Source organism: Pan paniscus, chromosome 17 (genome assembly GCF_029289425.2).
Source record: "Pan paniscus chromosome 17, NHGRI_mPanPan1-v2.0_pri, whole genome shotgun sequence".
NCBI lineage: Eukaryota > Metazoa > Chordata > Mammalia > Primates > Hominidae > Pan > Pan paniscus.
In genome coordinates, this window is record NC_073266.2 from 34,539,974 (window position 1) to 34,564,112 (window position 24,139).

At 41.6% G+C, this 24,139-nt stretch overlaps 1 protein-coding gene, 1 long non-coding RNA gene and 1 other non-coding gene across 22 annotated transcripts in view; 2 read left to right on the forward strand and 1 right to left on the reverse strand.

Annotated features, from left to right (window-relative positions):
* The window catches only part of DLGAP1 (DLG associated protein 1), a 961,850-nt gene that overhangs the window by 556,965 nt on the left and 380,746 nt on the right, over positions 1–24,139 (forward strand). For all 14 annotated transcript variants that reach the window (XM_034943985.2, XM_034943989.2, XM_034943988.2 and 11 more), the window contains one exon: positions 18,935–19,963. In XM_034943985.2, the coding sequence (XP_034799876.1) occupies positions 19,007–19,963 (957 nt within the window). In that variant the 5' untranslated portion in view covers positions 18,935–19,006. The remainder of the gene's footprint in view (positions 1–18,934; positions 19,964–24,139) is intronic.
* LOC106634019 (uncharacterized) lies at positions 672–23,953 on the reverse strand. 7 transcript variants are annotated; one of them, XR_010110147.1, is made up of 8 exons: positions 22,832–23,953; positions 20,668–20,743; positions 13,163–13,289; positions 12,222–12,298; positions 8,983–10,809; positions 8,148–8,332; positions 3,092–3,324; positions 672–2,938 (listed from the first exon to the last, which is right to left on the reverse strand). It is a non-coding gene; the product is annotated as an uncharacterized LOC106634019 (long non-coding RNA). The 7 variants fall into 7 exon arrangements; XR_008621971.2 differs by having other exon boundaries at positions 3,092–3,268; positions 8,983–12,298; positions 22,832–23,952; XR_008621970.2 differs by having other exon boundaries at positions 8,983–12,298; positions 22,832–23,951.
* LOC112437854 (U6 spliceosomal RNA) lies at positions 4,290–4,393 on the forward strand. The gene has a single exon (XR_003026355.1). It is a non-coding gene; the product is annotated as a U6 spliceosomal RNA (small nuclear RNA).

The window sequence follows — 24,139 nt, forward strand, 5'->3', positions numbered from 1 at the left end:
ATTCTGGCCACAGGCACTCTTGCCAGCGCCAGTTGATCATACTCAGATCTGGTCTGCTGGAATATAGGCTGCTTGTTTATTTGTCTGGGAGATGAAACTTATAACCATACTTCAGTGCAGTTTTTTCCTGACACAGATTTGGGTAAAGGAAGCAAACCCCTTCAGCAGTCAGAGGAAAAGCTGCCATGGGCGGAGGTTGCTAGACAAACACCTGTCAATGCAGACTGCCCATAGGATGCCACCCAGTGAAGTGTTTATTGTGGGCTCATTTCCCCCTCCTTATATCTTTCACTTGACTTGCAGGTCTTTGCTCATAAGTGTAGTGTAGGATGCCTCCCTGAATGAAGTGAATTGCCTCCCACCCTGTGCCAACATAAGCAGATGGTGAGAAGTGGCCATACAGAAATTGAAAGCTGCAGGTTAAGCTGAGAGGTGTGAGCATTTTGTATGGAGAAGTTCATCATTTCCTCCAAATTGCTAGAATCCTTTACTTTACTTTACTTTACTTTAAATGGCCTATCTAAAGTGTAGATGATGTATATAGTCAGCCTATGTACATGTCTCTGGAATATATATGGCTTCCATGGTTTCAATTATTGTCTTATTGGAGAATAATAATAATAATAGATGAATAACTTTATTTCTAGTTCATGTTGGAAAGCGTGATTTTTCTCTGGTGTCTTCTTATTATGCTTATGTTAAGGTATATTCAAGTTAAAGGACATTGCCTAACTGCACATCAGTGATAGCAAAGCAACAGATTTGCTGCACCACACAAGGTCAGCTTGCCACCCCCATCCCCAGCTGTGCTGTATGCAATTTATGCAGCCATATGCTGCAACCTTGGTAACATCCCATCACTGTGTTGAGTGACAAAAGGTAACATTTGTCATTGACAGTGTAGTGGTGCCTAAACTGTGAGCTCTGGAGTCTGACTTCCTGGATTAACTACAAGTAAATTATTTAACTTTCCCATACCTCATTTTCCTCCTCTGGGAAATGAAGATAATAAGAGTACCTGCTTCATAGGGCTGCTGTGATAATTAAGTGGGATAATACATATAAGATGCCTAGGACAGGGTTTACCACAGAGACATATCCATTTTTCTAATATTTTCTGGAACATATTGCTGGTCAAGCATCTCAAATACAAAAATCCAAAATCAAAAATGCTGTAGAATCCAAAGCTTTTTGAGCACCAACATGAAACTCAAAGGAAATTCTCAGTGGAGCATTTTGGATTTTGGCACTTCAGATTTGGGATGCTCAACCAGTAAATAAAGTAAATTGCAAATGTTCCAAAACATGAAAAAAATCAGAAATTCGAAACACTTCTGGGTCCCAGGCATTTTGGATAAGGGGTACTCAACCTGTAATGAGTGCAAATTTTACTATACTTCCTCTTTAATAAATAAGCCAATGTTTTTGTAAAACTTTCAGTGCCTCCAAGTCAGCAAAGAGTTTATAAAAGATTGCTTACAGAAGGCAGTTAATATGTCATCACCTAAGACATGATACCATCATCAACATTTTATACACAATATATTTGTTTATTGTCTGTCTCCCAACACAAGAATATAATTGTCATGAAGCCATGGACTTTTGGAATTGTGTTCATTACTGGACCCCTGTTCCTAGAACTGTACCTGTCATTTAGTAGATGTTGAATAAATATTTGTTGGGGAAAAAAAATACATGAATGTTAGCTCTTTTACTAGCTTTTGTGGATAACTGAGAAGTTATTTTCTGCATTGGCTCCCTTCTATATCAAGGTTAAAATTATTCACATTGTATCTACAGGTCTTGGTAGTGGAGAGAAAAACTTGTGAGTAGCTACGGCCTTGAGCTTAGCAGCATTCCTCGGCCAACATTTTTGGCTTTGTAGGGGCAGAAATGTGTGATATCTTTCCTCACCTATCATAACGGTCACTCCTATAACAAAAGACAGGTTAACAAGAGAAAAGCATAATGAAGGTAATCAAAGTTTTATGTAACATGGGACTCCTCAGAAATGAAGATCCAAAGACCCAGGGAAAACTTTTTTTATTCTTCGGTTTGATGAAGAATGGACAGCGGTGTAGAAATGTGATGGACTAAAGGATGTGATCTAATGCTGATAGACTGAGCAGGGAACCCAGCAAGGCCTGAATGTTCAAATTCTTCTTAACCTCTTTGTGTAACCCTCCTGAATATGGGGCAGGGCCCCTCTGGAATGAGGGTCTTCAAGGGAGAAGGGGGAAGGCAGAGAGTGACCTTTCTAGGTTTCACGGCTTCCCTTGGAGGAGAGGGGTTCTAGTTTCTGTGACACACCTTGGGAAAGAGGAATTATGATTGCCATGACTCACTTCATGGGAGAAAGACAGGTAGGAGACAGGAGGCTGGGAGAAGGTCAAAGAGACATAGCTTCTGAGACATTTCCGATGTCCTTCAGTCCACAGTACTCAGCACACCAAGGTGCCATACTTTGGGGTACCATGTTCTGAGTCTTGACAGCTTGTACAAAGCTGCTGAGTTATGAACATGATCTCAGGGCCACTGATCCATACCTGATGGTATGCATTCCCAGAGGGCAGCTTGCTGGTTAGCTTCTTAAACATCAAATGTTTAAGCTGGATGAGTCTTCTTGTATTAAAACGAGACAATATGATGAAATATGGTAGTATTATCCTTTTTGTATATTCATCTTTTCTTTTAGCAGCTAAATCTTTCTTCAAAAGAAAGTCTAAAAGACGGTGGAGATGCATTGATTGACGGTGGTCTCTGCTGTGATGTTCCTGGCAGCCTAGCGTCTCTTGGTGCTTAGCAGGAAAGCTATTGAGGAGCAGGAATAGCATGTGCTTTAAGTCTTACACACCTCAGTTGAAGTCCTAGCTTAGCTGCCTACTAGTTGTGCCCTGTGGGCAAGTTATTTAACTTCCATGAACCTCAGTTTCTTCATCTGTGAAAAGGGAAGAAACCATGTCACACTTGCAAGCATGAGAAGGAGCATATATCAAGTTTTCAGCACATACATGTAATAAGCCCATTAATAAAGCAAAGCTTGTATTTTTTCTAGATTCAAAAATACTAGTTAGATAATTCTGTAGCTTACCGAGTGGCCTTGTTGCTCACTACAGAAAGAGAAAAAATCTTCCCTCCTGACAAGAGTGGATTAGCAGCCAGGTTCTACCCAAAATGTCCTTGTCTTCAGTGACATACCGAGAATTTGGCGTGGACTTTTCAACAACAGTTTCTTCGATCGTTGCCATTGTAGTTCAGGAGCCTCTAACTGTGGAGGAGGTTGAAGAAGGACAAATGAGCCCCAGGACAGATGCGGCCTGTGTGCTGCGGATGAAACAGCAAAGCAGGCTTTAGCAGTCTTCATTAACCGCTGGTCCAATACTTCCCCATCAGCACAGTGGCTCCGCTCTGTACGGTGCTGGCACCAACAATGCGTTATTCCCAGTACAAAAATAGTCATTTTACTTATAAATTGTCACACTTTTCCCATGAAAATATCTTGTTTACCGAGCAGGAAAATTCCCATTCATGTATTTATTTGGCTAACATTTATCGAATGCATCTATGCGTTGGGACATCCAGCTGATTCTGATGCAAACTCCAGTTTGAGAACCATTGTTACAGTCAATGGATGATATCAAGTGAGGGAAAAAGCATATTGACATATTTTACATAATACAGAGGTATCTGGATGTAGATTTGCTACCTCTACTACAATTTGTTTCCACGAGAGATTAAAGTGGTTTATGAGATGATGATGATGATGATGATGATGTGTGTGTGTGTGTGTGTGTGTGTGTGTGTGTGTGTGTGTAATAAACACCCAAGGGAAATACAATGATAGTAGGATAAAAATGGAAAAGTACTAAAACCATCATGATTTTGCCATAGCTTTTCCCGATAACCTTCCTGGTATTCAAGCTGGTGGAGCACGCACTGCTCGAAGTGGAAACATACTCATCTTACAAGAGTAATAGCACCTGCACGATTAAAGGCAGCTGTTAAGCACACAGTTTTGTTAATACTGACACCTGAGAGGAATTTACCACATGGCACTGCACTCTTTGCTGAGACAGGCAACATCTCGACAGTAAAAACCATAGCAAGTATAAATGCCTATTTCGTATAGTTCCCTTACATAAGCTAGTGGCTTAACATCTAAGAGCAGTTGAAAGGGACAAACAAGGAGGTCAACTCTGTAGCTCTCAGACAATCTGGCCAACATCTGAATAGTATCATCAAAGATCATATCAGAGGTAGAAATGGAAGGCCTTGAAAAAGTAAGAGGAGTACTCACTTCAGCAACACATATGCTAAACTGGGAATGACACAGAGATTAGCATGGCCCCTGCACAAGGATGACATGCAAATTCATGAAGCATTCCATATTTTTAATCTGAAAATTCATATAGAATCAAAAAAGAGCCTAAACTGCCAAAGCAATACTAAGCAAAAAGAACAAAGCTACAGGCATCATATTACCCGACTTCAAATTATACTACAAGGCTATAGTAACCAAAATAGCAAGATACTAGCATAAAAATAGATCAGTGGAACAAAAAACAAAACCCAGAAACGACTGATCTTTGACAAAGTAAACAAAAACGTACACTGGGGAAAGGATACCCTATTCCATAAATGGTGCTAAGAAAATTGGATAGTCATGTGCAGAATGAAAACTAGACCCCTATTTCTCACTGTATACAAAAATTAACTCAAGATGGCTTAAAGGCTTACATGTTAGACCTGAGAGAATAAAAATTCTAGAAGAAAATCTAAGAAAAACTTCTGGATGTTGGCCTAGGCGAAGAATTCATGACTAAGACCTCAAAGACATAAATGCAACAAAAACAAAAAATAAACAAATGGGATTTCAATTAAATTAAAAAGCTTCTGTACAGCAAAAGAAATACTCAGACCACTTACAGAATGGGAGGAAATATTTGCAAATTATGCAACTGACAAAGGACTAATAACCAGAATATACAAGGAACTCAAGCAACTCAACAATTTCAAAAACCAAATAACCCCATTAAAGAGTGAGCAAAGGACATGAACAGATATTTTTCAAAAGAAGACATATAAGTAGCCAATAAACATATGAAAGAATGCTCAACATCACTAATCATCAGAAAAATGCAAATTAAAAATGCAAATTAAAACCACAAGGAGATACCATCTTACACCAGTCAAAATGGCTATCATTAAAAAATCAAAAAATAACAGATGTTGGCAAGGATATGGAGAAATGAGAAAATGTCTATACACTTTTGGTGGGAATGTAAATTAGTATAACCTCTATGAAAAACATATGGAGAGTTCTCAAAGTACTAAAAGTAGAACTACCATTTGATCCAGCAATCCCACTACTGGGTGTCTACCTAAAGAAAAAGATACCTGCACTCATGTTTATTGCAGCACTATTCAGAATTGCAAAGTCATGGAGTCAACCTGTGTTCACCAATAGATGATTGAATTGTTCTTATTATTATTATTATTATTATTATTATTTTGAGATTGAGTTTTGCTCTTGTCGCCCAGGCTGGAGTGCAGTGGTGCAATCTCGGCTCACTGCAACCTCCACCTCCCAGGTTCAAGCGATTCTCCTACCTCAGCCTCCTGAGTAGCTGGAATTACAAGCACCCATCACCAGGCCCAGCTAATTTTTGTATTTTTTTAGTAGAAAGGGGATTTCACCATTTTGGCCAGGCTGGTCTCGAACTCCTGACCTCAGGTGATCCACCCGCCTCAGCCTCCCAAAGCACTGGAATTACAGGCATGAGCCACCACACCCGGCCAATGATTGCATTTTTAAATGTGGTATATATACACCATGGCATACTGCTTAGCCATAAAAATGAGTGAAGCCATGTCTTTTGCAGCAACATAGATGGATCTGGAGGCCATTATCTTAAGTGAAATAACTCAGAAAAAGAAAGTTAAATACCACATGTTCTCCCTTAGGAGATAAATAATGTGTACACATGGACATAAAGAATGGAATAATAGACATTGGAGACTCAGAAGCATGGGAGGGTGGTGAGGGATGAGAAATTACTTAATAGGTACAATGTACACTTTTCGGGGGATGGCTACACTAAAAGCCCAGCCTTTACTTCTACACAATGTAACAAAACTGCACTTGTATCCCCTAAACCTATAAAAAATTATATATATAAATATATATATTTATATATATTTATAATTTTTTATATATATAAAAAGCCAGAGGAGAAAGGAAGTGGTTAGATTTGAACAAAATATGGAACAGGAATTGCACACTGTCCTAAAAACCTTGTCTTTGAAGAATGTGCTGCTCTGAGCCAGCTACACCTCCTAAATTGAGATGTTTTCACACTCCTTAACTGTTGCATCTTCCAGACTTCTTTTTTCCAAAGGCTTTTACTTGGTGCATTATATATGTGACATGTACCATACAATCTAGCACTTGATTAGATTCTGACTTGTATTGTTTGCTGATTGTTCACGTTTATGTGATTTATTTTCTCAACTAGATCGTAAATTAGATGAAGCCTATCATCTCCATGATTCCTTTAGTCAGGGAATATTTTAAGAAGGAGGCTATATTTGTACCTACTCTTCAAGAAGGAATAAGAATTTGTATAGAGAATGGAAGTGAGTATTTTAGAGAGCATGAAACACAGAGTCAATGGGGAATGTGGCATGTGGGGAAGAATACAAGGAGCCCAGTGTCACTGGAGCTGAGCTGTGTGGGGTATGGGGTGGGGAGACAGGGCTGTCTGGCAGATGGACGCCGGGTCAGGGAACCTCCCACCTTGAGTCACATTCAAAGGCTTAGATTATATTGAAAAAGTGTAGAGGGTCTGAGAAGAATTTAAAGTGAAAGAATGGCTTAATCAGGTAACAAAGGTCATATTACAAATGATACTCTTAGCAGTATGAAAGACTGTGTGTGTGTGTGTGTGTGTGTGTGTGTGTGTGTTTTAGAGGTGATAAGAACAGTCATTATGGCCTAGTGATTAAGAACATGCTGTGTTCAAAATTTAGTAACCATGGCTGGATACGGTGGCTCATGCAGGTAATCCCAGCACCTTGGGAGGCTGAAGTAGGAGTACTGCTTGAGGCCAGGAGCTCGAGACCAGCCTGGGCAGCATAGTGAGACCCCCCATCTCTACAAAAAAATGAAAAAAATTGTCCAGGCATGGTGGCACATTCCTGTAGTCCTAGCTGTGCAGGAGGATTCCTTAAGCCCACGAGTTCCAGGTTACAGTGAGCTATAATCCTGGGCATCAGAGTGAGATCTTATCTCTAAAAAAAAAATTTAAAAATTACTAAATATATTATCTCAGACAAGTTATTTCCTCTTTAAAAGTCTGTTTTCTTATCCAGAGACTAGTCCCTACCATATTGGGTTGTTTGAGATTAAAATGAGATCATGCATTTAAAGTGGACAACACGTGCCTGGTATATAGTTATGATTCCTAGAGGCAGAGACCATTCCATTTTTATTCACTTGATATTTATTGGTTACTACTTTGTTTTCCCAACCAAGTCTAGATGAGAAATAAGGAGTAGACTTGAGGGCTTAGGACAGCTGGAACAGAACCAGGAGACCCATGATACTATTCCTAATCAGCTTTGGGAGTAGAGCCAAGAGTGGACACTGGGAATTTGCCATGGCACCAGTCCCATCCCCAGCGACACTCAGCAGCCTCTGTGTGGAAAGACAGAAGGACAGTAGCATCAGTCCTTGATGTATATTGTCCACAATGAGTGAGGTAGAAGGATCATAGAGCAAGGGACCTGAGGGGGCTAACAAAAAAAGTTTGACCTGCTGTCTCTCCTAGGCTGGCAAGGGAGGAAGTGAAGACCACTAGGGATGGAAAGAATGGGAGAAGAGGGCAGAGCTGAGGAAACAGTGTATGGAATAAACTGTCATGAGAACCATCAGAGGGCAGGAAAAGTGGGAGCAAGGGAACAAGAAAACTTATGAGACAGGAAGTTGAAGGTGTAATGTTAAGAATCTTCAATTCTTGCTACAGTGCCCAGTGCACTGCATGTAATAATAGCTATTCAATAAATAGTTGTTGAATTAAAGTCATATGTATTGATTTGATTTGACTTCATGCTCAGTACAGTCAAAGACTATTTGGCTGATAACTTACAGGCCAACACTCTTATCTGCCAAAACTTAATCCAGAAATAAGCTGGCGCAGTGGTGCACATCTGTAATTCCAGCACTTTGGGAGGCTGAGATGAGAGGATTGCTTTTGCCCAGGAGTTCAAGTCTGCAGTGAGCCATGATTATGCCAATGCACTCCACCTTGGGTGATACAGCAAGACCCTGTCCCTAAAAAAATAAAATGTAATACAAACAAAAATACTTTAATCCAGAAACAATGAATGCCATCATACTTCCCTCTCTATCACAGCAAAAAATGTTTCAGAAAGTTGACTGGATGTGGATTTGTTTGTTTAAAATTTAAGACTGGGGGTAGAATTCTAAAAGACAATAAAAACCAGTTCCAAAATGAAAAAAGTTAAAAGGGTCAGATTGCTAGATGTGTGAAGAGTCAGAATAAGGCACTTTAAAAATGATGGGAAGACAGAAGCAGAAGGAAGGGGCAGTGTTTGAGGAATTACAAATCTAATTCCCATTAACAGCAACTATTGCAGAGGTCAGGGCAGGCCAAACTCACTGAAGGAAAAATACTCTGTAAGGTTTCAAAAACAGCCAGTTGCAGAGATTGTCCTTCTCACTTCCTACATGGTATCTGACCACCCCTCTCTCATGCAGGCACTGATGATAGTTTTCAAAAAGTGAATGTATAATCTGAATTAGCATGCATAATGTATCCAAGCCAATAAATACTTAAATGGGTATAAAGCTGTATGAGGATAACTTAGCCAATTCTGTTGGGGCCACTTCAGAGACTGACTCACATTGGCCCCACTTGGATGTAGACCACAGTGGTGGAGGTTCTGTATGCTTGCACTTACCCACTGGGCAGGAGGGTCCCCTTTACTTGGATGAGTAAGCTTTTGTGGGCCTGCCTTGGTTCTGCTGCAGATGACCACAGAGTCTCACCCTCTGGGCAGGGAGCCAGGCCTGACTAGACCTACAAGGCCATTAGGCAGCTTCTGTCTGTTTCTTTCGCTGGGGTTCCATGGACTCTGGACTGGCTCCTCTCTTCCCTCCACACACACTCCCTCTGTAGGGCCCATGGCTAACGCTGCCCCACAGTTCAATAGCATCAACTCTGGCTTCCAGTGGGGCCGACGTGGGCCCTTCCTTTACTTGACCTTGAAGCTTACCAGAGTCCAGTGATTCTAGGAACATCCCCACCTAGATTTCCCAAAGTGAGCATCTCATTAGCTCAGTGAAGGCTCTGCATGGATGCCCCTGAATCCAGTCTTCCATAAGCTCAGAAAATGTGGTGATCACCTTCAACAGTCCTGGCCACAGTGTCACCAGGAGATGCTGTGAGTAGGGAAGAAATTCCCGAAAGCAGGTGTCAGCTGAACAGCTACCACAAAAGGGCTTAATGTCTGCACTTTTGGGGTCTCAGCACTAAGGAAAGTAGATTTGTACAGCAAACTTGGTAAGAAGAGCAACAGCTTTTAAAGAAAGAGACTTTATAAGAGAAAATTTGATTCAGGTAAATATATATATATATGCATGTATGTATATATAAAATCTGGCTGTGAAACAAGTTGTATAGAATATGCCAGAACATGTTCACAAGACTACTCAGCTAGTCATGAGCAATCTAGACAAAAATAACTTGGTTTCATCAGAGGCTATTTCCACTGCTCCTTTTCAAGTTGTATTGTCATATTGTTTTGATTGTCATTGTTTTTGTGTTTTTCCATCTTCCATCACGGCTGTCTTTAGGTACCATTAAACAGGTTTATTCTGTCATCATTTCTTCTTTCTCCTAGATTCATCAGTAGTTTGCAAGTTTTTCCCAACTTTTTTTGGAGTAAATGCTGATGGGTTTTTCTCTTCTCTGTGAATATTCTACCCCCATCAATTGTACCCCCATAAGACAGGCTGTCCCCCTGCTGCAGCACCTCCTGAAGGGCACTGTCCATGGCTGGTCAAGGTAACCACATTCTCCTAGCTGGCTCCCAAGGGAATTCATCTGTCCATTTAGCCGAGATAACCAACCCTCTCCTGAAAAGCCAAATAAGAACAATTCCATAGGAAGCATATCTCCGAGGTCCCATAGAGTCAGCACAGGCATATTTGAACTCTGTCAGTCCAAAATAATATTAGGAGATTTTATCGTTTACTGCCTGGATTATCTTCACATAAAAATCACTCCTAAATCCTATGACATTTTGCTCAACCACCAATATCAATGATGACCTATTAATCATTTTTCAAAGAACACTACCTTCCACCTTTTTATTCTCAAAAACTGTTATGAAACCACTTTTTAAAAGCTTTGTATGGAGATGCAGGTGATTGTAATTGTGCTGCCTACTGTGACCAAATTGGAGAAGATTTCAGTTGAGTCGTTGGTTTTTTTTTTTTTTTAACAATACCATATCGTTTGAAAAGGAAATGCCTCCAAAGGCATTTATTTGTAGGAGCAGACTGATTGACAGAGGTATTCACAGACGAAATCAAACTGCAGATGATTAGGACAGCAATTAATGTTAATGAAAAGCCAAAATACATTCTGCATCTATAAAATGGCTCAGCATTGTACTTTGAGTAATATAATCGGTATATTTCAGAATGTGCTTACTCAAAGGTGTTCTAATAGTACTTGTATAATTTTAAGCACACAACGCATGAAAATCTTCAAGTAAGGAAGCCTGGAAAAGTGAAAGAACATGACATTGAGTTATCATCTTCAGGTACAATTTCAAAAGGTCAGAAAATATCCAAACAGCGGGCATTTGGACAATGTTAACTCACATTCTCACCTCTGTTAAGTTTTCTGTTTACTTCTTTTTTTTTTTTTTTTTTTTTTTTTTTTTGAGATGGAGTCTCACTCTGTTGTCCAGGCTGCAGTGCAGTGGCATGATCTCGGTTCACTGCAAGCTCCGCCTCCCGGGTTCACGCCATTCTCCTGCCTCAGCCTCCCAAGTAGCTGGGACTACAGGCACCCACCACCACGCCTGGCTAATTTTTTGTATTTTTAGTAGAGACGGGGTTTCACCATGTTAGCCAGGATGGTCTCGATCTCCTGATCTCATGATCCGCCCACCTCGGCCTCCCAAAGTGCTGGGATCACAGGCATGAGCCACTGCCCCTGGCCGTTTTCTGTTTACTTTTACCCAAAAGTGCCATGGTTTCATTTTTGAGTAGTAAGAACCATTTTCTTATTTTAAAAAGTAATAATTTAAAATCATCAGCCTGTTGGGCATTCATCATTCTCAATCTCTGTAGAATTGGGATTTATTATAAGTAAACAGGAAAATTAATTTTGTTCTGTCTGAAAAAAAATGTCATGTATGTGTTCAGACTGTGGTTGGAGCATGCGTGTGTGAGCAAGGAGGTCTGAATCAGGAGACACTGCCGTAGCTGGCCAGAACATTGTCCTTCTCTCTTGGTATACTCCTTCTTTTCTTCCAGTCTTGTCTCATAAACTGCTCTTGCAAGAAATCATTGCTTCTTTGAGATCTTTTTGCCCCTCCCCACTCCCACATGTATTCTCTAACTACAGCTAGAGAACTCTTTAGTACAAGTGTGACCATGCCACTGTCTTGTTTAAATTCCTCTAATGGATTACCACCACCTGCAAATACAGTGCTGCATCCTGACATAGCTTCACCAAGGGTCTCATGATTTTGCCCTGACTACCTGTCTCACTTAGGAACAGGTGCAGATGCAAGGTTCAGTACACAAAATTACAGAAAGCAAAATAACCGCGAGCTATTTTGTCTCCTCTCTCCACACATACTCCCTCTGCAGAGCCCTTGGCTAAAGTTGTCACGTGGTTCAATAGCATGGGACTCTGGCTTCCTATGGGGCCAACGCAGGCCCTTCCTTTACTTGATAAGATAAGGAAACAAGATAAAGGTCTATTTTTCTCTCAACTAAACAAAATGCAGAGGTGCACATCCAGGGCTGATATGGCACTTTGCTGTAGGTCAGAACCTTTATCTTTTGTTTCTCTAATCCTCAAACTGTAACTTCCACCTCATGGGAAAGATCACTATTCACCCAGCCCCCACAGCTGCATTCCAGCCAGGGAAGGGGTAAAGAAGGGTATGCCCCTCACTTTAGAGATGTTTTCCAGAAATCACACATGCCGTTTCCAGTTATATTCCATTAGCCAGCATAATCACCCAGGCACATCTAGGGAGAATGGAAAATGTAGTCATTGTTCAGGGCTGCTTGTACTTTTCAACAAGAAAATCTTTTCTTTCTCTTTAGTGGTATGTTATAACCTGGCATGGACAAGCTTCAGGCAGGTGGAGGGATGCCAAAAAGTTGACTTGAGAGATAGAGAGTAGAAGGATGATCATTTAGAGGCTGGGAAGGGTAGTTAAGGGGGTGTTGCTAAGGTGGGAGAGTGGGGATGATTAATGGGTACAAAAAATAGATGCAAGTCCGAATGAATGATAAAATCTAGTATTTGATAGCATAATAGGGTGACTATAGTCAATAATAATCTAATTGCACTTTTAAAAATAACTATAAGAGTATAATTGGATTGTTTGTAACAAAAAGGATAAATATTTGACGTGATGGATATTCCATTTACCTTGATGTGATTATTAAACATTATATGCCTGTATCAAAATATCTCATGTACCCCAGAAATATATACATGACTAGGTACCCACAAAAATTCAAAAAAAAAATTTTTTTTAAGACAGCTTGACCCTGAAAAGATTCATGGAGATTTCCTCTTCCTGATGTCTCCTCAAACAAGAACACAGTGTCCCAGTTCTCCTGGGCAGGGTCCACCACTTTCTTTCTAAAGTAAGTCACAATTGCCTGCCTGTCCATCCTCATGGGGTAAGACAGAGGAGGGCCTTCAGTATGCTCTTATTTCTGCATGTAAAGAAAAATCAAGAAAAGCAGCTCTAAATAAAGACATGCACAAAAATCAAAATGGAATAAGGACTTGCCAGCTTTGCAAGACTATTTCCCTTTGTCAGCATCTTCTAATATGTGGTGTGTTTGTGTTTTCCTTGGGTCTAATAAATTACCTACCTTGAAAATTTCCTTTACAGTGCTGGATTATTCTTGTTTTGGTCATCATCTGGACAGTGATAATTCTGCTCCAGGTGTTGGAACTCTGGAAAAACTGTGCATCTCACAATCTGAGCTTGTCTGATGGCTGCAAACAGAGTCAACAAATTATCCAAGCAAAAAAATCAGGAGACATGGTACAATGGTAAAATTGAACTTAGAAGGACAATAAAACAGAATGTTGAAGTCACAGTGAACAAGAAGAAATTAGAGTTAATCACTGGTAGTCACAGAAACCCTCATGAAGACATGTTGACCGCAGTCCCCATCCTTGCTCAAAGAACAAGGCCTGAAAGGCAATTTCCCTCTCTATTTGCAGCAATTGTTATCATTACTTAAAATCTAATTGAGAGGCTAGCATCCTCTTTTTTCAAGAATGCATAGAAGAATGAGAATTGTTATTTATCTCTTTTCATGTTTTTTTGTGGCTAGGTCATGAAGTGCATACATTGAATCCCTAGTGGCCAAAGGGCTTATGACATGGCTCTCACAATATATCATAAGCCCTCTGAGCACTAGGGATTCACTGTAGGCATTTGGTCATCTTTGCAGCAGCAGGCAAGGAAGCTTTCTAATGATGCTCTTGGTCACACCACAGGTGGCAGCAAGTGGTGCCCATGGATACAACTTATAAACATTAATTAGGAGAGGGGGGAAGAAAGAAGTGACAGAGATAAATGTGCTGGAAAGGGAGTTTAAGAGTAAGGCAAGAGGAAAATGAAGAATGAGAGAAGGAAGAGCAGGACCTCCATAGTAGGTGCCACCAGCAATTGTCTACCCATTGCCAATGGCCTTAGGATTTTAGATCATTTGCCCTTGCTCACCAAGAAGTCACAGAATGTGTTTTCTTTTATAATCACAAATTGACCTATTTTCATTTTAAAATGACAAGACGATAGAAGAGAGTGTAAGATTTGTTACAGAAAGGGCCATGGTATTAAGTTGTTTATTTGGCCTTGACCAGAAAGATAGATTTAGCATTTAGAAATGTTTATTGCCATTTTTTATGACCTTCTTTTCCCACATCATAGAGAAAAAAAATCAAGATCTCAATATCTCTTTTACAAATACAAGTAAGGAAGGAGGAATGTTAGCTTATTCATTCTGGATGCAATTTGTTACCCTCCAAGAAAATAGAGGTGCTTGTCCTGTGCTGAAAATAGCCCAGTTAACTTTTAGTAAAAAACACACTGTGTATGATTAATTTACAGAAATTATCATTGGTTACATCATTTAACTTAAATCATCATTAGTGGCCTTAAACAGCTCTTCGTTTGCTCTGCTTGTCCTCAGGTAACATCATCTTGCATGGAATGTTGCTCACATATTAAAGATAATTAAATACTGAATACCTGATTAAAATAATCTTGTATATTTTGGAGTAAACATGTATAATTCATGTTTTCAGCTCTTGCCAGTTTCACATTTTATTTAGCAGAAAATATCTACCCAAGACTCAACTGCTTGAGAAGGAAAGTTCGAAACATTATTCCATATCATTTTATATATTGAGATTCTACTATATGTGATCATAAAACTTAGTATGTGTCTATAATCCTAATAGAATCTTGTTTTTGCTTTTTATAAGTCTGTATTTGAAAGGCAAAAATGTCCTCAGTGGAACCTGATTTGTAGAGAGAGACTTTCTTATGCAATGGATTTTTGCATCTAAGTTAGTTTGTGCCACAGTTTTGCTAAAAACACATACTTAACCCTCTTACATTCTTCCTTGCCACAGCCTACTTTTAGGACCATAACTTCATACAAAGCAATCCCAAGGTTTTCTGTTTCATTAGTCTGTCACCAGTGGACACGTTTTTTACCTATCGGTTCTTCCTTATCCACAGGTATCATAAGTCCTGAATTCCTTTTTTGTCCCTTCAAGAGTCAGTTTCTCTCTCTCTTCCAGGCGGATTGCCCTCTGTCTAAGCATCCGGTAGTCAGCAGGTTAGGCAAACTACCCAGACTTTACTTCCAGACAGGTAGAACGGCAGAAGGTACGATATTGTCCAGTGAGTTGCAGAGTTAGAAGTCAAAGGTATATAGGTCAGAAGGAGTGTTCACCAGTCTGCTTCCTGCCTTGCTCTGAAGACTGGTCTTTGGAATGGTCACCCTGATGGAATGGTCCCCCCAACTATTGGGCATCTTTCCTTGGCCTTGCCCAGCCTGGCCTTTGCCACACAGTCATGTTTTCATTAAACAGATGCTACTTGAATCACACTATGAACCACTTTGGGAAATTTTGCATTAATGCATTAAGTAATTGAGTAAATATTCTACTAACTTAATTCCCACTATCCACTAGGATAGCACTTTGCCAAATACTAGGTGGGTGAAACATAGTCCCTACCCTTAAGGACGTCACAATTTAGTAGACTAACAAATTTTGAGTGACTGTACTGATTAAAACCTTTCATCATTATTCCTGAATGGTCAATCCAGAAACTGGGAGACAGGAGGAAGAAAGGAGCTTCACAAAGCATGGATAGAGATTGCCAACATTGTCATGAGCGCTCCCAGATGCAGTATGTCTCATGGAATAGACAAGACCTGGCCTCTCAAAAATCTTTTTTCATGAGGTCCAGTGTGGGTGTTTTATATGTTTGTTTGTTTTTGTTTATTTGTTTGTTTTGAGATGGAATCTTGCTCTGTCACCCAGGTTGGAGTGCAGTGGCACGATCTCGGCTTGCCTCAACCTCCGCCTCCTGGATTCATGCAATTCTCCTGCTTCAGCCTCCCAAGTAGCTGATATTACAGGCTCCCGCCACGATGCCCAGCTAATTTTTGTATTTTTAGTAGAGACGAGGTTTCACCATGTTGGCTAGACTGGTCTTGAACTCCTGACTTCAGGTGATTCGCCTGCCTCGGCCCCCCAAAGTGCTAGGATTACAGGCGTGAGCCACCGCACCCAGCACTATATGTTTTGTTTCTTAATTAAACCACATATCTATCTCTCTAGGAATATCTGAAATGACATTAGTGATATTTTAGAGAGTCACGTTGGCTTTCCAAGATGACTCTTTATATGGCAATTTTTGTATTGTAGGAAGTCTTGAAAGAAAATCAGGCTGTCAGAAGGAACTTGGTCAGGCACTGACTCTAACACTGTTTTGGAGTCCAGAGAAAATACTCTGCCCTGATGGAATAGCAGCCTCTGTTAGTTACTAAAGCTCCGCAAGATCCAAGCTTGGAAATGGACTGAGATACCCTACATGGGATATGAACGAGTGACTTTTCCCTGAGGCTGAGCTATTAGGTCTGGGGTCCTTCACTCATGTCCTCAAGAACTTTTCAAGGGCCGTCCTTTGGTCATTTTGCCATCGGCTATTAACTTTTTTTTTTTTTTGAGACAGGGTCTCATTCTGTCACCCAGGCTGAAGTATAGTGGTGCATTCACAACTCACTGCAGCCTCAACCTCCTGGGCTCAAGCAATCCTCTCCCCACTTGAGTAGCTGGGACTACAGGCATGCACCACCACTCCCAGCTAATTTTTTTTTTTTTTTTAAGACTGGGTCCCACTATGTTTCCCAGGTTGTCTCAAACTCCTGGGCTCAAGCGATTCTCCAACCTTGGCCTCCCAAAGTGCTGGGATTACAGGCATCAGCCACCACGCCTGGTCTTGTGCATAAATATTCAACCAGAAACCTTAAACTAGGAAGAAGAGATACATGATCCTCAAATTAGCCTAGTCAAGCTTAACTTGTTCTCTCAGTTTGTTTAGAGAAAGCTCTTGACCCTCAATTGACAGAAATACCTGGGCAGATTTTCTCTACATTTATGATTTATTTGCCATATCTTTACTTTTTCCCACTCTGAGTAACCTGGGGGGATTGTTTGTGTGGTGAAGTTGTTCCTACAGAATTCAAAAAGGGAAACATGCAACAGAAGACAGAGATATCCTAAAGATACAAGGTGCCATTGGCTTCTATTATTCATCTTAGTGTTTGTTTGTTTGTTTTGAGACGGAGTCTTGCTCTGTTGCCCAGGCTGGAGTGCAGTGGCACGATCTCGGCTCACTGCAAGCTCCGCCTCCCGGGTTTACGCCATTCTCCTGCCTCAGCCTCCCGAGTAGCTGGGACTACAGGCACCTGCCACCACGCCTGGCTAATTTTTTGTATTTTTAGTAGAGACGGGTTTTCACCGTGTTAGCCAGGATGGTCTCGATCTCCTGACCTCGTGATCCACCTGCCTCGGCCTCCCAAAGTGCTGGGATTACAGGAGTGAGCCACCGCGCCCGGCTCATCTTGTTTTTTAACTCACATTTTCATTCACACTTATGGAGTGCTATTACTGTGTGCTTACATGGCTGGATCGACACTAGGTCGGGGTACATAATGAGACTAATAGACTGGGCGGCAAGGAACATAAGCCGGAAGAGAGATCCTGAAGCAAGCAACTCTGTAGGTTCTGGGGAGTGAGTTTCAGATGTGGTGGAAACACAAGAGAGGAACTAATTCTCTCTGCTAGGAGAACCAGCAGAGGTTTCCTAGAGGAACTGAGCCCCTCTCCAGTTCTATCTTTAACAATTAACATGTAGAGACTAGCCTGACCAACATGGTGAAACCTCATAAATACAAAAATTAGCCAGCCATGGTGGCAGGCACCTGTAATCCCAGCTACTCTGGAGGCTGGGGCAGGGGAATCACTTGAACCCGGGAGAGAGAGGTTGCAGTGAGCCGAGATCGTGCCATTGCACCACAGCCTGGGCAACAGAGCAAAAACTCCATCTCAAAAAAAAAAAAAAAAAAAAAAGAAAAGAAAAAGAAAAAAAAAGAATAAGACCCAAGAAGCAAGAGAACGATACATCCAGTTATTGGGGTCATAGAGGGAAGGAGAGTTATTGTTTCAAATAATTTAAAAACAATTTGGCTTTTTTAAAATATAGTTTCCTTTTCCTAGTTTTCTTTTTCTTTTTTTTTTTTTTTTTTTCTGAGATGGAGTCTGGCTCTGTCCCCCAGGCTGGAGTGCAGTGGTGCCATCTCTGCTCACTGCAAGCTCCGCCTCCCAGGTTCAAGCAATTCTCCTGCCTCAGCCTCCCGAATAGCTGGGATTACAGGCACCCACCACCACGCCCAGCTAATTTTTGTATTTTTAGTAGAGACAGGGTTTCACCATGTTGGCCAGGCTGGTCTCAAACTCCTGACCTCAGGTGATCCGCTGGCCTCGGCCTCCCAAAGTGCTGGGATTACAGGCGTGAGCCACCGCACCCGGCCTTTTTCTAGTTTTCTAGCTTTACCTCCACCTTCTCTCCCTACAGGCTTTGGAGTCAGCTTTCCTGCCCCACAGAGGTGACAGAGCTTTTCCAATAATGCGTTCAAGCTGTTTTAGGGACACTGATTAAGTTCCGCCAAAAAAAGAACACGGTCACAGATGGCACCCTCAAAAGATCAATACCAGGCCTGCAGGGTTGCTCATGCCTGTAATCCCAGCACTTAAGGGAGGCCAAAGTGGGAGGATAGCTTGAGCCCAGGAGTTCGAGACCAAGCCTGGGCAATATAATGAGACCTCCTCTCTACAAAAAGTTAGCCAAGCGTGGTGGGGCCTGCCTGTAGTCCTAGCTACTCGGGAGGCTGGTGTGGAAGGATGGCTTGAGCCCAGGATGTGGAGGCTGCAGGAAGCAGAGATGGCGCCTCTGCACTCTAGCCTGGGCAACAAAGCAAGACCCTGTAAAGTGCAATACGTAATTTCCAAGAGAAATATTAACGACTTTGCCCTTTTCTTCATTCCCCCAGATCCCTGCCCAAGACGGGTCTGGAACCTGACTTCCGGGTGTCCATGACCCTGGCGGCTGCTTCCGGTCAGCAATGAAAGGGCTATCAGGCAGCCGCAGCCATCACCACGGGGTCACCTGCGACTCGGCCTGTGACTCGCTGTCGCACCACTCCGACCGCAAGCCCTACCTGCTGAGCCCAGTGGAGCACCACCCCGCAGACCACCCATACTACACCCAGCGGAACTCCTTCCAGGCTGAGTGTGTGGGCCCCTTCAGCGACCCGCTGGCCAGCAGCACCTTCCCCCGCAGGCACTACACCTCGCAGCAAGAGCTGAAGGACGAGTGTGCCCTGGTGCCCCGCACCCTGGCCACCAAGGCGAACCGCATCCCCGCCAACCTGCTGGACCAGTTCGAGCGGCAGCTGCCACTCAGCCGCGATGGCTATCACACTCTGCAGTACAAGCGCACGGCCGTGGAGCACCGCAGCGACAGCCCCGGCCGCATCCGCCACCTGGTGCACTCGGTCCAGAAGCTCTTCACCAAGTCGCACTCCCTGGAGGGGCCGTCCAAGGGCAGCGTCAACGGGGGCAAGGCCAGCCCTGACGAGGCGCAGGCGGCGCGCTATGGCAAACGCAGCAAGAGCAAGGAGCGGCGCGCGGAGCCCAAGGCCCGGCCCAGCACCTCCCCGGGCTGGTGGAGCTCGGATGACAACCTGGATGGTGACATGTGCATCTACCACGCCCCCTCGGGCGTGATGACCATGGGCAGGTGCCCCGACCGCTCGGCCTCACAGTACTTCATGGAGGCCTACAACACCATCAGCGAGCAGGCGGTGAAGGCCTCCCGGAGCAACAACGACGTCAAGTGCTCCACCTGCGCCAACCTGCCAGTCAGCCTGGACACCCCGCTGCTGAAGAAGAGCGCCTGGTCCTCCACGCTCACCGTGAGCCGGGCCCGGGAGGTTTACCAGAAGGCCTCGGTGAACATGGACCAGGCCATGGTGAAGTCCGAGTCGTGTCAGCAAGAACGCTCCTGCCAGTACCTGCAGGTACCATTTCTGTCATTGATGGAGGCTTAGAAGTAGTACCTGGCATGCTTGTGTGGGCATTTCTCCTGGTTCTAGTCTTGGCACTACTCTGAATTTTCTATTAAGATAGGAACCTGTGCAAATTATTCGGCATCTCTGTGCCGAATTGCTCCTGTAGGGAAAATGAAAAGAAACAAATGCTACCCACCTCATCGGGTTATCTTAAGACACTAGATATCCAAGTGCTTTGAAAAGCACTCCTATGGAAAGGCAACCAGTTATTATGGCCTTCCTCTTTTGTCTGAGGGATCATAGGATGGGAAAGAGAGGAAAGGGAAGTCTACAGAGAATTTTAAAATAAGTCCACCTTTCTTTAATTCAAAAATAAGCGACGATTGTTTGAATTTTGGAAAGAGTTTCATTAGATCTATTCAGGGTTTTGTGGGGTGGTTTTCATTGTGAAATCCTGCCTGAAGCTATGTTAGAACACTGCGATGGTCATCACCGTAACCATCAGTAACTACGCCCTGACCTGAGCTTCCACCTCGAGGGCACAGCAAATCAGGAAGACGCCCTGTGCCCTGAGGAGGTGGGGAGCTAGCCAGTTTGGGGACCTGACAAGCACAGCTGCAGACACCCAGGACAACAGAGAGGAGGAGGAAAAGGAGGAAGGATTAGAGAAGTAAAATACAATTAGTGTCAGCGTGTAAATCCCACACACTTACAGAGCCACGGCAGGCTGCTCTTCCCCTGCCGCTGTCTCCTTGTGTTTTCCTCCAGTTCACTGAAACCAGATGTTACCTGGATAAAAATATAGGAGAGAGGTGTTTTTCTTCCCTACCTCCTTGCTGTAGTATTGTAATTTTTCCCAAGGCACATTTTTCCATAAGAACTCTCATCTTTTCCTTTTTCAGAGTGTCTTTTCTTCTCTGTTCTCTCCTGGTAGCCTCATCTTAAAAAAAAAAAATTACTGAGCTATAAAAGTATAACATACCCACTCCCATTTTACACTCCCACCTTAAGAAGAAATGCAAAGAAAAATTCTTCCTTTGAGGAGTTCATCTTTTTTGCTCCCTTTGAACTCCTCCTGACAAGTCTGGCTCCCTTGGGAATGCCTCCATCAATCCCTGAGAAGACCCCAAGCTGGCAATCCCTGGACAAGGGCAGTGCCAGAGCCTGTTCTTGGAGTTCAGAAGAAGCCACCAGCACATGGACAGTTTTCATACACGACACACAATTATGTGGTCAGTATTTCCCACTGAAGCTGGTGTTGCCTAATTTCCTGTAAGGTTGCTACATGTTAATAAGTTATCAAGAACTATAACAATTTCAGAGCTCAAAGAATCATTTAATCCACTTAGCATATGAAAAAGTAGACACAAAGAAAGGTAAATACTTAGTGGGTTAAACCGTTAGCACATGGCAGAGGTGGGACTAGAACCCAGTCTCTTAACTTAGAGAAATGGCCATTATGAAGGTTGCAACCGAAAGCTCTAGAAACCCTTTAAGAACATAAAGCTCACCCACCACTGAAAGTAAAGTATTTCGATAAGGATATCTGTCTTACAAAAAGTAAGGAGTAAAGAGATCAAAGCCCTAGAGTACCACACATTTTGTCTGCGAAGGTTCTATGACCAGTGGCAAAAACAAAACAAACTGAAAGGAAAAAAAAACAAAAACAAAAACACCTGTACTTAAGTAAGTAATGATGAGATTAGATGAGAAGTATCAGAGTAAAGGATGCTGTGTATGGATCTAGCATAAGCCTTTGTTAGTAATGAAATGTTTTCGTTATATTTGCCTATATGCCTACATTCTTCCTTCCTTAGGTTCATTTTTCTTTCTTTTTTATACCTTTTTGGAGTTGCGATCTCAGGTAGTGGTGAAAAGTGGAAAGATAAGGAAAGTGATATTAATTGAAAATCTACTATATACCAGATGCTATAGCAAATGTGTTCCCATTTCTTATTTCATTTAATCTTTGTGATAATCCCAAGATTACTGAATGTAATAATATTCTATTTTTATAAGAGAAGAAACTGACACTTAGAAATATCAAGTGATTTAAAGCCCCACAATCTGGAGGTTGTACAACTGAGATTTAGACTCAAGTCCGTTTGATGCCAAAACCAAGCTCTTTCTAATATGCCCTAGCACAGACCTGAAATCAAGGGCATCAAAAATGGTGAGCAAGAAGAAAATAAAATCTTTAAAATAAGCATATTATTATTAAAGTTTTTCAGTAAAATGAGAATGAAATCTTAAAGGCTTAAGTATGGGATTTAGTAGTAGCATTATTGGATCTCCTACTATAAAGATTTGGAAATTCTGTTTTCAAATTATTTGCCTTCTTTAAGTCATTTTTGTAATGAAACATTTGAGGCTTACAGAAAGGTATAAAGAAAAAAAAATAAAACACCCATGTATACATCACCCATCATACAGAACTAAAACATTCATTACAATGGATCACACACACACTCGTAATAATCCCTTTACTTCCCTTCTTCCCCAGAGTAATAGCTAATCTGTCTTTGACACCAAAGCACCTTTGTTTTCAATTCTGAAATTATTGAAAGGTTGAAAACAGTTTAACATATTCTGTCCTACACTGGGCAATAATTAACCAAGCTAGTTCAACCTTTTAAACTAAACTCCAAGTTAATCCTTATTAATAGATATTGAATTATTAAGCTTCTATTTATGCAAGACTTTCAAACTAGGGGAAAAAATCTATATTTCATTGTTGGGAGGTAGTATGTTAGTAAGAGAATTAAATGTAAAACAGTGTAGACCTCCCAACCCCTGTGCTGAGGCTGAAGAGATGCTGTAAAGAAAGGGAAGAAAGAGCCATATATTCATATGGGGTCAGAGGAGAATAGAAAATACCTCCTGAGAACTGGGCTCCTGCTCCCTTCTTGCTTCTAGGAAGTGAAAAGAGGATCTGCCACCCCGTGCAAGCTCTGCTGAGGAAGATAGGGTTAGCCCGTGCCAGCTAGCTCCAAGGGAATAATTTCATCTATAGGCTCATTCTTAGAAGTAAATTTGGGAAAACAGAGAGGGGAAAGAGGGTTTCTTTGGAGTTCTTTTTTTTTTTTTTTTTTTCAGCTCTATTGCCTTAATTGCCAACTAATATTGAAGCTGGATTTACAAAATGGATTTAACTTCAGTATTAGAGATTTAGTAGGCAAAGCACTATTCTACTAGTTCCCGGAGCGTTCTAGTCCTTATTTGCTGCTAACTAGTAACATGACCTGGAAACATGCTTTCAGCTCTCTGGACCTCCTTCCTCTGCTAGAAAATGAGGCACTTGGTCCAAAAGATGTATGATCTCAGTATGCATTTTCAAACTCGTAAATTACATGTGTCAGAGTACTAATTAGAACTATTTTCAAGAGTTGAAAGTCCCAGGACTCTCATTTCAGAGATGCCTACTGTATGTTTTTTAGATGTTGTCTAATTTGCTCTTTAAAATTCTAGAGATATTTCACAGTTGAAGAAGCTAAGATTTCATAAATTAGGTTAAGTAACCTGCCCAAGGACACACAGCTAGTATGTGGCAACACGTTGGGTCAAAACTGATTTGTCTGCCTTCAAAGTCTGTATTCATTTACTATGCCCAATCTCTACCTCCTCCAAATACAAAGCAGAGGAAGGAAGCAGTGTATATCAAATATCTATTATGTGCCAGAAACTGTGTATGTCTCATTAAGTACTCAAAACAACTTTGTAGAGTATTATTTACTTTAGTTTTATAGACAACAAAACAGGCACAAATGCTTAAATCATTTGCCCAGGAACACAGAAACAGTAAGTAGGGGAGCTAGCACTTGATCCCAAATCTATCCAACTCCGTAATACGCTTCAGTAATGGAAATGAGTGCATATTTTTTATTTTATTACTTGATTTATTTTGTGGTAAATGTATGTGTGCATTTGACCTCATATGCATGTGAGAAGTTAAGAGGGCATGGATATGAAATTAGACTAACAATGAAACAACTGATTATGTCCCTAATTTGATTCAAGACTAACAAAGATGAAATTAGTAATCACCAATAATAAAGTCTAAATACTAGCAAACCTCTGCTTCTCTCTTTGCAGAATTATCACTTAGAATTCGCTTAATTTAGGCCATTGCCATGATTCTATAGAAAATGAGAAGTCTGTAAGTATTCAGCCTCTGCCTGACATTGA